We start from the raw sequence: 13378 nt of genomic DNA, 5'->3' as shown, positions 1-13378 counted from the left end.
AATAACATCTAATTTAATGTTAAATTATGCGAGTGGCGCAATGTATCGCTGCAGGACTCAAAACAGCGTCCTGAGTTGTAGCGGAGCACCGCCGAGAGGCACGGAATGGCAGCGCCGGTGTGTGTACACTCGGCCCTTCCGCTTCCGGTGTGTGACCCCCTTTAAGTTCTTTTTTGTATCCCAAAGAAGAAAAAAGTTTTTTAACAGGTTTTACAGTTTTGACAGAATTTACATATTTGCCTAAAAAAGGAACACCACATAAACCACCACATAAACTTTGTGATGAAAAATCCAGAAGGTAAAATCAAAGGACCAGAACGCACTTGGTGACTTTGAAGATCCTAAGCAGACGCAGAGCTCGTAACACGCTGATTCCGAAGGATGTTCCCGGCTTCACCATGGCCCAAAACACCTCAAATATACTGCCAACGATGACCTGAAACACACAGTCGAATCCCAACGCAAATAAGCCGACATCTAATGTAGGTCAGCAGCTTGCGGAGGTTAAAAACAGAGGCAGAGAGGGAGAGGGGTAAGAGAGAAAGCGAGACGTAAAATGGGCCAAGAGCAAAGAACACTCACGGCACAGTCGAAACAGTTGAATGAGGAGTGGAAATAAGGGCGCGTCCCCAGTCCGTACATCTTAATCAGCATCTCTGACATAAAGAGGCCTAGAAAAATGAACTCAGCATAATCTAGAGAAAAAAAGAGAAAGAGAGATAAGAAATGTGATCTTAAAACTATACGAAGAAAGTTGTGATTCTTTGTGTTTAGTGTGTTGTTATTCAAAACTGTGATATATTAACATCTTTCACTCACTTAGTTCATCTTTCACTCAGAACATTGATTCATAGTAAAAACAAGTCATTTAGGTAATTTAGTCATTTAGGAACAGTAAGGCTCGATTCACATTTCGCGTCTAAAACCGCGCGCAAAACGCGAGACGCGCTGCTTTCTCCTTTTTTACAAAGCGCTCCAGCAGTTGCGCACGCAGAGCATCTGCCGTTGCTAAGCAACCATGGGCCACGATAGCCGTTGAGACGAGGAGGTATAAACAAAGGATATTTGGATTATATGCACTAAAAATACCTTGCAATAACTATGCTGCTAGATTTAGTTATGCTGTGATCATCTGTGTCTCCATCTTCATTGAGTTTGTCTATATTGGCTGGTTGGTTGTTGTCACATGACCTGCGGTGCGCTTGCGCCTTTCTGAAAAGTTGAGATTTTTTCATCTCGAAGCGTCGTGACCGCGTCGCCCCCTATTTCCGCGCGTCTACATTTTAAATAAAAAATATGCGTGCTGAAAAGACGCGAAATGTGAATCCGGCCTAAGCGAGATCCAGCTTACAGAGGAAGTCCGACAGTAACTCGGACTGATCATAGTGCACCACAGCCACACACAGTGTGTTGAGTCCCACCAGGCTGAGGACGGTCCAGTAGAACGCCTGGGTCTTCACAATCTTTCGAATTAAAAAACGAAAACGTCGCTCCTTCTTGCTTAAGTGTGCTCCGTCGCCCATCCCGCTCTTTATGCTGGCGCGCGCAAATGGAGAACCTGAAAATATAAACACGACATCATGAGAAATGAACGTATATTTACATGACAGCTTTAGCATATTTACAATAGATTGTCAGGAATATAAGTGGCTGTGATATATCGTAAATATAATTACGGTTAACCGTATTGGTAAAATTTTTTGAATTTTTTTGTTCTTTTGAACACAAAAGAAGATATTTTGAAGAGTGACAGGAACTGTTTGGTTACAAGCATTCTTCCAAATATCTTTCTCTGTGTTCATCAGAACAAAGAAATTTATACAGACTTGGAACAACTCAAGGGTGAGTAAATGATGACAGAGTTTTTATTTTCGGGTGAACAGTTCCTTTAAGCATGTTAAGTGCGTGCCTTTTTGCTTTTATATAATTTTATGACAGTATACAAACACTAGGGCCACAAAACGTGGTCATGTTCCTACCAACTGCATCTCCCATGTGGTCCTCTCCTTCTTCTGGATTTAACAGGTCAGCTTTGTTTTTCTTTATGGTGGGCCTGCGACGGGATCCTGCTGACATAAACACATTCACAGATGTTTATGAGTGACTGTGGCATTTCATTCATTACAGCACATTTAGGTTTAAATACAAAACGAGCACGAAATGAGAAAATTCACGATCACCAGTGCCATTGTCATCCTCAGCAAGTATGACCTCCTCTGTAAAAAATGAAGAAAGAGACATCAGCCATTGTGTTCTGTTCTCGTTATTGCATGAATGTGTGTATTGTTTATACACAGGTCTCTCCAGGCATAAAGATAACTAAAAAAAAATCTAAGTTATGCAGCGCTTTTTTCATGTGTATTGTCTTGATGTCTTCTGTGTGCACACCTGCTTTGCAGATCCACTCCAGATACCCGTTGAGCTCTCTCTCGATCTGTTGCTGCCGTCTGAGTTTCAGGAACTCACTCCTGTTCTCCACACGCTCTCTCTCTTTAGCAAACTCACTTTGAGGAAGACGGAATAACAGTTTGAAATACATGTGTACCAATTTGTCAATGTTATTAAAGTTAAAGGGACAGTTCACCCAAAACTAAAAATGACATATGATGTCACGAAAGCGCCTGCGCAGAGGAGACGACATCCTATTGGAACAAAACGAAAAATGCTGCATTCGTCACCAGAACTTACGATACACCTGCGTTATTTGCCGGAAAAACAAGCCTCTGGTTCACACGCAGCAGAGGGATAACGGAAGCTAGACATCAACGTTAGCGCTGTCAATATGGATATTTCTCTTAAACAAATGCATCGATTCGCTTCAGAAGACCTTTGTTAAGACCACAGAGCCATGTCGAGCAGTTCTCTGAACGATGGATGCACTTTTTGGAGCTTCAAAAAGTCGACGCCCATTCACTCCCATTCTACCGCTTGGAAGTAAAATGATACGTGGTATTATAACTTCGACTGCATTATTCTTCAAGAAGAAATTCATATTCAGTCAGAATGCCTTGAGGGTGAGTAAAAGATTGGGAATTTTGTTTTGCCTGTGAAATATCCCTTTAAGGATGAGTAAATGAAGATAGAATGTTCATTTTTGGGTGAACTGTCCATTTAAACTAATTGAAGATTGCAATATGAACTCATTCAATACCATCAATGAATTCACCACCAAATCTTCTGAGCAAAAAAAGTTTCTCTTGAGTTTCTTGATCAGTTGGTCTTACCCAGAGAGGACACCCAACACTAAATTGAGCATGAAGAAGGATCCGATGATGATGAGGGGAACAAAGTACATCCAGTTCCAGGCACTGCCTAAGGCATCATTACTCTGTAAAATACACACGTACAGTTAACATCACCAACCAAAGACAAACAAATTTTAAACCATGTTCATGTTCATCCACAGAAACAGTTACAATGTCAACTTACGTAATAAAGCATATCAGTCCAACCCTCCATGGTGATACACTGGAAAACGGTGAGCACGGCAAAGAGGACGTTATCAAACTGTGTGATGCCGTAGTTTGGTCCTTGCCAGTATTCCCTACAATCCGTTCCTTCTGGACATGCTCGAGCGGGCAGCGAATCACCACAGGGCTGTTCATCATATATCTCGCCTGGGTAATTTAACATCAAAAAGTTTAAGGAACAGCGTAACAACCTGAGGGTCACTTTTTTGAAGAACATGCAATGAACATGCTGATGCAGGTAAACATCTATGTTGCATACCTGTGATATTGTCAAAGCAGGTTCTGTGGAATTTGCCCATGTAGAACTCCAGGCCAATGATGGCAAACATAAGGATGGCCACAAATAAGAGCACACCGATCTGCAGCAGTGGAATCATGGCCTTCATAATGGACTTTAGCACCACCTGCAGGCCTGGAGAGTAATGGCATTAGCTATATTTTTTTACAAAGAAATATATTTTTGTGTTTAGTTTTGTTTTTTATTATATTAAAAACAATTATAATACAATAACAGAACAAAAATACAGAACAATTAAATACAACTTCAGACAAACAAATTCTGTTTAAATGGCTTTAGAATGTTTATTTTTGTTCACATTCATTTTCATGCTAAATAAAGTAAAACTATTAAAAAAAGGATTTACAAAACATTTTATATATAGGATCGTCTTGGTACAACAGTATTTAAAGTGTACTTTAGGATTGATCCACCCCTCCATAAATGACATTATTTCACCTCGTGCAAAGAGTCGAGACAATCAAAGCTCAGAAAGAAACAGATACACTCAGACAGATGAAACACTTACTTGGAATTCCTGACACTAATTTTAGTGGCCGCAACACTCTGACTGCTCGCAATGTCCGCAGATCTAATTCTGACCCCACGGAGGAGAGTATACTGGAAGAGAGAGGATAAAAGAATGTGAAAAAGATACAGCAGGAGAAAGAGAGAGAGACAGAGAGAAAGGGGCAAAAAGCAGTTCATGTTTAAATCGTATTATGGGCTCCATTAATGCTTGATTTTTAAACCCAATTTATACAAGAGCAGTTTCATCTCCCTTTTGCTCTTCCATACGTACAGTATATCATTTGAGTATCAGGGCCATTCTAAAGGTCATCAATAATCTCTTACCAATGCAAATGTATGTAAACATGTGCGTTTGCATAGATACATACACTTGCTATACATAAATATATAATGGTGCAAACTGGAATAAAAGTAAACGCACACATACAATACTGTGAGAAGAGGTCAATCGCAGATGAATAATTGATCAGACACTGCTCTGTTCTCACATCACACACCGGTCTGATGGTCTGATCTTTACGCGTGCGCTTCTGTGCCAGTACGATGGGAGTATTTCGACAATACAAAATGAAATACAAATGACTTCTTCAATATTGTTTTTTAAACCATTTGCAATTTTGTAACAAGTGTACTTCTTATTAAAAGGTTAAGTAATGTTCTGTTCTTCTGTTCTGTTTACATTACTTTTAGGGGCAGTTTACACGAGACCATTTTCAACTGAAAACGCAAAAAAATATATGCGTCTTGGCCGTTTGTTAGACGGAAACGGTGTTTTGGGGGACTGAAAACGCAAACTTTTGAAGACGTCACGCGCATGCGTATTACGCGCTCAGTCGCGCGAGTATAGCAAAAACAATATGGCGGCTTCCCGTACTGTGAGCTCTCGCTGCTCGACTATGTATTAACGTTTCCCCAGCAAAATGTGGATTTGCTGCACCAATAAGACCAGTGGAGACACACTATTTACATTCGCCAGACTTTAAACACACATATATGTCGACCAACGGTATTAAAAAGCACTTTTGCCTTATAAATGTGCATGTGTATGTGCCAAGGCACGTCCTGTTTCTCTACACAACAACATCGCCATCCACTGGCCTGGCGTGCATACTACAGCGTTTTTATCCGTTTTCCTGGATCCGTGTAAATGCAGACAGTTTTGATAACGCTGTGTACGTGAAACTTTTCAAAAACCCAAAGGAAAAACTTTCCTTTCACCTGCATATGCATCTATGCCAATGTTGCTCAGAGCTCATTCATTAATGGTTATGACATAAAGCACCAGGCTCAGACAATAGGCCTTTAACTGCTCCGCCATCACGCGTCGCAGACACCTACAAATGCCGAAAGAAAGGACAGACTTGATGGAGGCTGGGCAGAACGCAGCAAACTCGTCTCCTGACTCATTCTTTAATGCTTTTTCAGCTCTTCCTGTTAAGCCTGTTCAATTGTCAAGCACATTGTGACTAATTCAATCAATGGCCAGAATCATATTAGTTATTTCGTGATGTCATACGCCGCAATAAAGTTTTGAGAATGAGATTCTATGTGGCGCCAACCCCATTGGTTCTGTCTCGAATATTCACAACTGAACCTTAATCATTTATGAAATGGAAAACCTGATCACAGAAGGGCAAAGCCATGCCCCCTTTTACCAAAACCAATTGAGATCTCTGGATGGAACTGTCAGTAATTAATTTACAGATATCTGCTGTCTCGCATAACCAATAACACCTATTTATGACCCATCTTGCGTGATCAATAAGACCGAGACGGACAGGTGCTCGCAGTACGCGCAAATCTGCATTTGAAACTCAGAACTGATCTGATATCAGGACTGAAGCGCTTAGGCTGGTGATAAAGATCAGTTTACATTTTATTTCGTGGAACAGTGGAAACTTAGATGCGGGAAGGAATAAACTGCCTCCAGGTCCGCCGGTGAAGAACACTTTACCTTCTATTAGTGCAGTCGAATACCAGAGCCCTGACTGCGCTAATATTCTACAACACACTAAAAGGCCTGCGGTAAATTTGATGGAAGAGTGGACTGACGTGCGCATGTGTGCACATTCGAGACGGACGGTACAGTATGTGTGTATGCATTGTATATACGTTTGAAAAGTATCATACAAGTATCTATGACATTAATAAATCCAAGCTGGAAAGCTATTTCAAGGCTAGTTGTTTTTCTGACCTCATGGCAATCTGACCATCAAGGTCCTCCACTTTTTTCATGACAGTCACACTGCTGTCTACTACAGTCACCTCTTTCTAAGGGACAGTTGAAGCATTCTCTGAAGGGAGTAAAGTGCGATTTTGGACGCCTTGGAGAGGAAAGATTGAAAGACACACAGTTAGCCCTGAGAATGACAGAGCAACGGATAGAGAGGGAATACAACGGGGAATAAGAAAGCCCCCCACCCAGGGAGACGAGGATGACATGGTGAGATATAGGAAGGGAGCGAGGGATTCGCAGAGAAAAAGCAGGTGCTGGAAAGGAGTGACAAGGCCTCGGTCTGCTGGGGAAAATCTGACAATCAATCAGAGTACAAACACTGATGTAAGGGATTCCTCTTTTTGCTGCCTATTCATCTACACTTTCTCATTCTCTATGCAATTGTTTATCACTCTTTGTATCTTTTGAAGCTTAAGAGATGTTATATGTGTTTAAACGTTTGCACATCACAATGTGTGTATGCTTACAGTTTTGGCTATACTTGTGAGAGCCCAAATTTGACAAATTTCCCTACAAATTGTGAAACTTTGTGACACAGTGTTTCATGCATTCTGACTTCTTTGCAATGTTTGTCAAATACGTTTTTTATTAAAGACACAAATTAAGAAGAGTTACAATCATACATAATACTTCTTTGCAATGTTAAACGTGCTGGCTTCTCATGCTTGACATGGTCAACTTGTCAAAAAACGAGTTGGACGTATGACGTAGTATTTCTGTGCTCAATACACTCCCCCTGCGTTCGTATTTCGGAAAGTTTTTTTTCGAACATGAAATTCCCTTACTTAGCAACTTTTCTTAGTCCCTTATTGGACAATTTTCCTGGAAAAGCACGCCCACACGTCAACCAGCGAGAGCGAGATGAAAGAGCACACCCACGTGTCAACCAGGAAGAGCGGGAGAAGGAGCATGCACACACATCAACCAGCTGGAGAAAGAGAGCACTGCGCTCGCGAAGTTCAGCTGTGTTTGTTTGTTCACTGCATTTCGGTGAGGAATGTTATATAAACGGGGGATATAACGCTGGATTTGGAGATCGTTTGAAACTGATGCTGGACATGAACCGCACACGGTAGGTGAAACTGAGGCATCGGCGCATACGTGAAGGTAAACGACACAAACTTATATTGTTCAACACTTATGCAGGGAAAATGCAATGATGTATTGTGTGCTCGTGCTGTAGTCTGCAGAACACAAAAGAAAATATTTTAAAGAACGTTGGTAACCAAATAACGCTGGACCCCATTGACTTCCCATGTATTAAAAACCCACTGAGACGTTTTTCAAAATATCTTCTTTTGTGTTCCACAGAAGAAATAGTCATATACTTTTTGTGTGACATGAGGATGAATAAACAATGACAAATTTGTATTTTTGGATGAACTATCCCTCTAAGTCTCAATTTGTTCTCCATTTATTTGGACTGCTGTCTCAGAAAAACAATTAAGATATTTAGAAAATCTCATTTGTGATTTCCTGTTCTAAGCAGAAGTTAACAAAGTAATAAGTGAACATTTAGATATTCTCTAGATATTCGTGTGTGTGTGCTTAATGTTGTGTTTAGGAAAAATAATTAATGCTTCTGTGTTGTCTTATACCTGCAGCCTATTTGAACTACAAAATAAACAATTAAATTAAATGAAGATGACGTGGAAGTCTCTCTCCAACATCACGCCACCAGGTCTCTCCCCATTCACGGCATCACCATAGCAACCGGCGAATCCTCTTTAGGAAGTCTCCACGGTTACCAACCTCCTCTCATTCATAACCGTTGCCGCAGCAACGGCCCTGTGTCATTGATGGAATCTCGCTATTGCCGCGGCAACCAGGCCAGCAGTGAAACATATAGGGTCCCCTTTTGATTGATCTCCACTCTCTCCCCCTTTAATACACCAAGAATACTCTGACCAGACACTGTATCACACATGGTACGCAGTTTAAAGAGCAAGCGGATAAAGTCGTCCTCATTTGTGTGCAGTAAAACCTCTCCCCGCTTACATATGCATTCACATGCAGGTGGTTACCGGGCTTGTTGCCGTCTGAGACGTCGTACATCTGCTGGTTCCTGCATTACAACAGGAGGAGCGCAGGAATCCTCTCGCATCTCGTTCGTGCTGAATCTAGGTCATTCTGATATGCAGTCGAACTCTACATTATTCAATGCTGTACACTCAGGCCTGTGCATCTGGGAATATGGTGCATTTGTGCTGTATGTGAGGGTGTTTGTTTAGGGAGTGCGACAGGGATCTGGTATCAGATATCTCGTTTTCGGAGCCAGAGTTTGTAAAGTAGGTCTCATGTATGCATCAAGGAACTGGAATATATTTGTTTGTTAGCTTCTCATCTCTTCCTTCTGTAAGAAGGGTTTGATCTGATCTGGACTAGCTACGGGCTGCTGAGAGTCCATTTTCAGCTATGGGAAGAAGATGTTGAGATAGATGGATATTACATAATTCCCTGATATTGTTTCTTGACCTGGCTTTCTGCTTATCATCGTTCTAGGAGTTGCTAAGTAAAGCATCACTATCACTGCTCCGGGATAAGAATCTGGGATTAAAGGGATAGTTCACCCAAAAATGAAAATTCTGTCATCATTTACTCACCCTCTTATCATTTCAAACCTGTATGACTTTATTCTGCAGAACACAAAATAATCTATTTTGAAGAATGTTGGTAACCGAACAACGGCGGTACCCATTCACTTCCCGCGTGAATCGGCCATGTCTGTAATTTGTAAAGTAAAAATTCCCCCGCAAATTACCTACCATATTTCGCCGAACACGAGGTCCTTTGATAACATTAGTCCCGTGCGTCTCTGTGATTTGGCGGGCTTCTATATTATTTTTCAAAGTTTTATCCATTGTTCGCGAATAATGTAGGCTGTGTTAAAGTGTTTTGATATTATGAAGCACTGCCGTTTTGGCCGGTAGTATCTCCCGTTTTGTTATTTCTCTCGTGAAACTCCCCTACAGAGGGAGATCCCGGAGCGCGATCGCTGGTCTCATATGCTGGCCGGTATGGTCATAACATTATACACAACTATATATACAAACTATACGCAAAGCCTTGCCATCATATTCGGCAGTGGTGTAAAGTATTGGAGTAAATGTAATTAGTTACTGTACTTAAGTATCTTTTTGGCTAGTATTAAAGATATTCGCAACTTTTACTCTCTACTTGACTACATTTTTGAATAAATGTATCTTCTTTACTCCACTACATTAGTAATGACTAATGCAATTACACATTACATTTTGCACGGCACCTAACTTTATATGCAGCAGTTTATTTCTGCGTCAGAAGAAGCAATGTTGCCATTTACAGGGCATTGAAGGTACTATATCTTGTGCATTTCTTTATGCGAATGCGGGTGCATTATCAGGTTGTTGACATCGCTGGTGTTTTATGTGGGAAGAGGACATGACTGCAGCCGGCAATAATGCCAAAACCAGCATGTCCAGTGCAAAAAGGCTTTGAATTTTGTCATTTTCTCAAGTCGTTTAGGAATTCGTGACTTGTTACTTGTAATGTAATTTTCACTGCAAGGTATCAGTACTTTTACGCAAGTATGTTTTCAGGTACTCTTTACACCTCTGATATCCGGGAAATAAGTCCGTAAATTTGAGTAAAATCACAGGCTTCACTTATCCCGTGCGAATGCGCCACATGAAATACAGATGTGGGGAGGCAATTTCTAAATCACACGAGGTCCCCAGGTAATACTAATCCCGTGCGAATAGGGCTTAAGACTATACCAGCATAGGATATCGTTGATGAAAAATGATGAGACTAGAATATATAAAAATAAAAGCTTACCCAAAAACTCTTTGTAGTCTTTGTCGAAAAAAATAGAAGTTAAATATTACAGATTTTTGTGCTGGCCTCTACTGTACGAGCATTCATGTTTGCGGTCGCCAGATAACAGGAGTTCAGATCCCCCAAACAGGGATGAAAGGTTAAAAATTATATGTTCTCCTTCACGGTCAGTCGCGTTGTTTCCGGGGAATTGTCAATATTTTGCGGGCATCGGAAAGACACTAGTAATTTGCGGGAGAACTTAAGGGAGAGGTTGGATAGGCCTATGCACTTATCAAACCTCTGTGGAAATACTTCTTAGATAAGGCTAGATGAAGTTGAATGATGCACATGATTTAACATTCTATTGATTTGTGCTTATTGTTGAAAGATACTTATATAATATAAAAACAAATTTCTCAAACAACAACAATCACTGTGATTATAATATTTGAGCAAAATAACTATTTTTATCATTTTAACCCTTATACAGCATGACGAAAATGTGACGAAAAGTTTGTATTGACTAAAACGAGATGAAAATGCCAAGACATTTAGTCGACTAAACTTGACTAAACAAAAACAGGACATGAATGACTAAATAAGATAAAAACTCAAAAGTAGATTTGTCGTGGGACTAAAACTAAGACTAAAATAAAAAATAGCTGACAAAATGAACACAAAACCAATGCAAGTCAATGGGTACCGCCATTCGGTGAAATGACGAGGGTTAGTATAACATAATTTTCATTTTTGGGTGAACTATCCCTTTAACAGGCATTAACCCTGATTGCTTAACTTAACGTTAAACTATTTCTTATCCAATGGATGTGAAAACAGGGGAAGAAAACATTTTTCTAACCACCAGCCATATTTCTAACCACCCAGAACACCCAAGCAACCATCTAAAAACTACCCAGCTCAGCCTAGCAACAGCATACTAAAGCCCTGGCAACAACCTAGAAACATGGCGGTAAGTTTTGGCATTAGTTTGTTCCTGCTGTTCTCAACACAGCTGATGGTCATTCCCTCTCCCTCCTCACGTCCTTTCTGTTTCTTGTTACCAAGCAGCCGTGTTCCCCTGCACCCTTGTGTTCTCCCACCTCTCCCTTCAACTCTGCCGAAGAGAGAAAGAGAGAGGTTTTCTACCTGTGTGAATATTGTACCATTGCCATCACTTCCATTATTATTATTGCTCTGCAGTCATTTAGAGAAAGACATCCTTCCCTTCACCTCCATATGGGCCTTAACCACACACACACACTAAAGCACAAACACTAACACACTTATCCTAACATCTACAGACACATACACACTTCACTTAAAGTGCATCTATTCCTGAAACACGCTTTTAACCTAGTGTCCGGTCTGTGCAACAATTACGTTAACACACGTTTTTTCCTGGACACATTCTCAAAAAAGATTTCATACTCATACAGACACAGACACATACACAGTCACACACGTTCATTTTTAATTTGAGATATTTTGGGCACTTTTTAATAGCCATATTAGCAAAATGACAGGAAATGATGCGGAGAAGAGAGCTGGAACAGGGACGGAATATGCAAGCCATGACTGTAAATCATCCAAAAGGAAAGAAAAGTCATGAATGAAATCTTTAACATCTTGTTTCTCTCTAACAGAGCAATGTGCATAGCTTCTTTCATTTTTCACCAGGGAAACAGACCAGAGTACTCTCACGTGTCTCTTCTAAAGTTCCAGAGGATAACCACGTTTGCCACAACAAAAGTGAATGCGACTAGTAAAGCTATACCATTCATATTGAAATCTATCAATTGCAGACTTTGATACCTTGACAGTTATCATTTGCCTTGTTTGGTACCATTTTTCTTTTTCTTAAGAAACGCTTATATGAGAATCATCTGAAACAGAGTTGATACTACAGAACAAAATCACCAGATTTTACGCTTTTTATAGAAATCAACTTATAAATGGCATGTTTCAATGTACACTTCATCTTTAAATTAGGGTGACCATACGTGCCATTTTTCCAGGACACGTCCTGCGCAGGATTTCAGCTGCGTCCTCCGGAAGTTCCATCATCGAGGTCGTCTCATTTCAGTTAAAAAAAACATTTTAAAATGAACATGTATTTCTCTTAAGATGTAATCTTTGTAGTTTCATTCTTACCTTGAAATGTAGCGGTTGCTTCTCTGAAATAAAACCTGAAACAATAAACCTCGATGAGTATACGATCGACAAATGCGACCTCTAGAGGACGCAGCTGAAATCCTGGGCAGGACGTGTCCCAGAAAAAGGGCAAGTATGGTCACACTACTTTAAATGAAACATAACAGATCACTATATTGCGTCTCCAGAGCTTTGAAAGACAAACCTCAGAGCAGTACATTTTTGTTAGATGTCACCTGCATGAACACCACGGCTTAATGTTAGAGCTTTTCGTTAACTGCTTAATAAACAAATGCTTAAAACAAACTAATGCTTTATAATGCTTACACACACACGGGCAAACACACAAAAAAGCACAGAATACACTGCCGCCCTTGGTCCACATTACCGTTTAAACTGTCATCTTCCTCATAGCATTAAAATGAGTGGATATATGTGCAGACAGATAGAGATGGGTAAATAGATAGAATTAGAGAGAATGACAAGCGTTGTCTTCTCTGGCCTTCAGCAGTTCTCTCTTATTATATAACATCGCTATGGAAACAGCTGCGCATGGCAGCGCTAAGGTGTGTCCGAAGCTGAGAAATTCTGAAGTCTTCTACAGGCTAAACCGTGGTGTTATGCTCTCTCTCTCTATCTATCTCTCACTTCTCCTCACTCTTTTCCTCTCTGCCTCTATCCGCTGTATGTGCCAGTAGTGAAGTCACAGATTGGCACGAAGCATGCAGCCAATAGCCAGCGCAGTCACGACTCAGGAATCTGCCAAGTAAGAGCTGTACATTGGCAACACACACACAAGCAGTGGCAATGTTAATACAGACTGTAAGAGAGAATTAATAACGTTCTTGGTTGAAAATGAAAGTACTAATAAATGGTACACATTTACCGTAAATAAAAGTCAATTTGCTTATAGTC

General features: G+C 40.5%; 1 protein-coding gene across 16 annotated transcripts in view; it reads right to left on the bottom strand.

The window, feature by feature from the left end:
* Positions 1-13378, bottom strand: part of cacna1ab (calcium channel, voltage-dependent, P/Q type, alpha 1A subunit, b) — a 107736-nt gene that overhangs the window by 47731 nt on the left and 46627 nt on the right. For 14 of the 16 annotated variants that reach the window (XM_057361869.1, XM_057361863.1, XM_057361853.1 and 11 more), the window contains 10 exons: positions 4277-4368; positions 3730-3882; positions 3430-3617; positions 3225-3328; positions 2389-2504; positions 2181-2216; positions 1980-2069; positions 1352-1558; positions 583-695; positions 324-436 (listed from right to left, as the gene is read on the bottom strand). In XM_057361869.1, the coding sequence (XP_057217852.1) occupies positions 324-436; positions 583-695; positions 1352-1558; positions 1980-2069; positions 2181-2216; positions 2389-2504; positions 3225-3328; positions 3430-3617; positions 3730-3882; positions 4277-4368 (1212 nt within the window). The remainder of the gene's footprint in view (positions 1-323; positions 437-582; positions 696-1351; positions 1559-1979; positions 2070-2180; positions 2217-2388; positions 2505-3224; positions 3329-3429; positions 3618-3729; positions 3883-4276; positions 4369-13378) is intronic. The other 2 variants (XM_057361854.1, XM_057361865.1) reach the window with 1 other exon arrangement.

Source organism: Triplophysa rosa, linkage group LG20 (assembly GCF_024868665.1).
Source record: "Triplophysa rosa linkage group LG20, Trosa_1v2, whole genome shotgun sequence".
NCBI classification, from domain to species: domain Eukaryota; kingdom Metazoa; phylum Chordata; class Actinopteri; order Cypriniformes; family Nemacheilidae; genus Triplophysa; species Triplophysa rosa.
The sequence above is the reverse complement of the archived record's forward strand: the minus strand, read 5'-3'. Positions and strand labels throughout refer to the sequence as shown.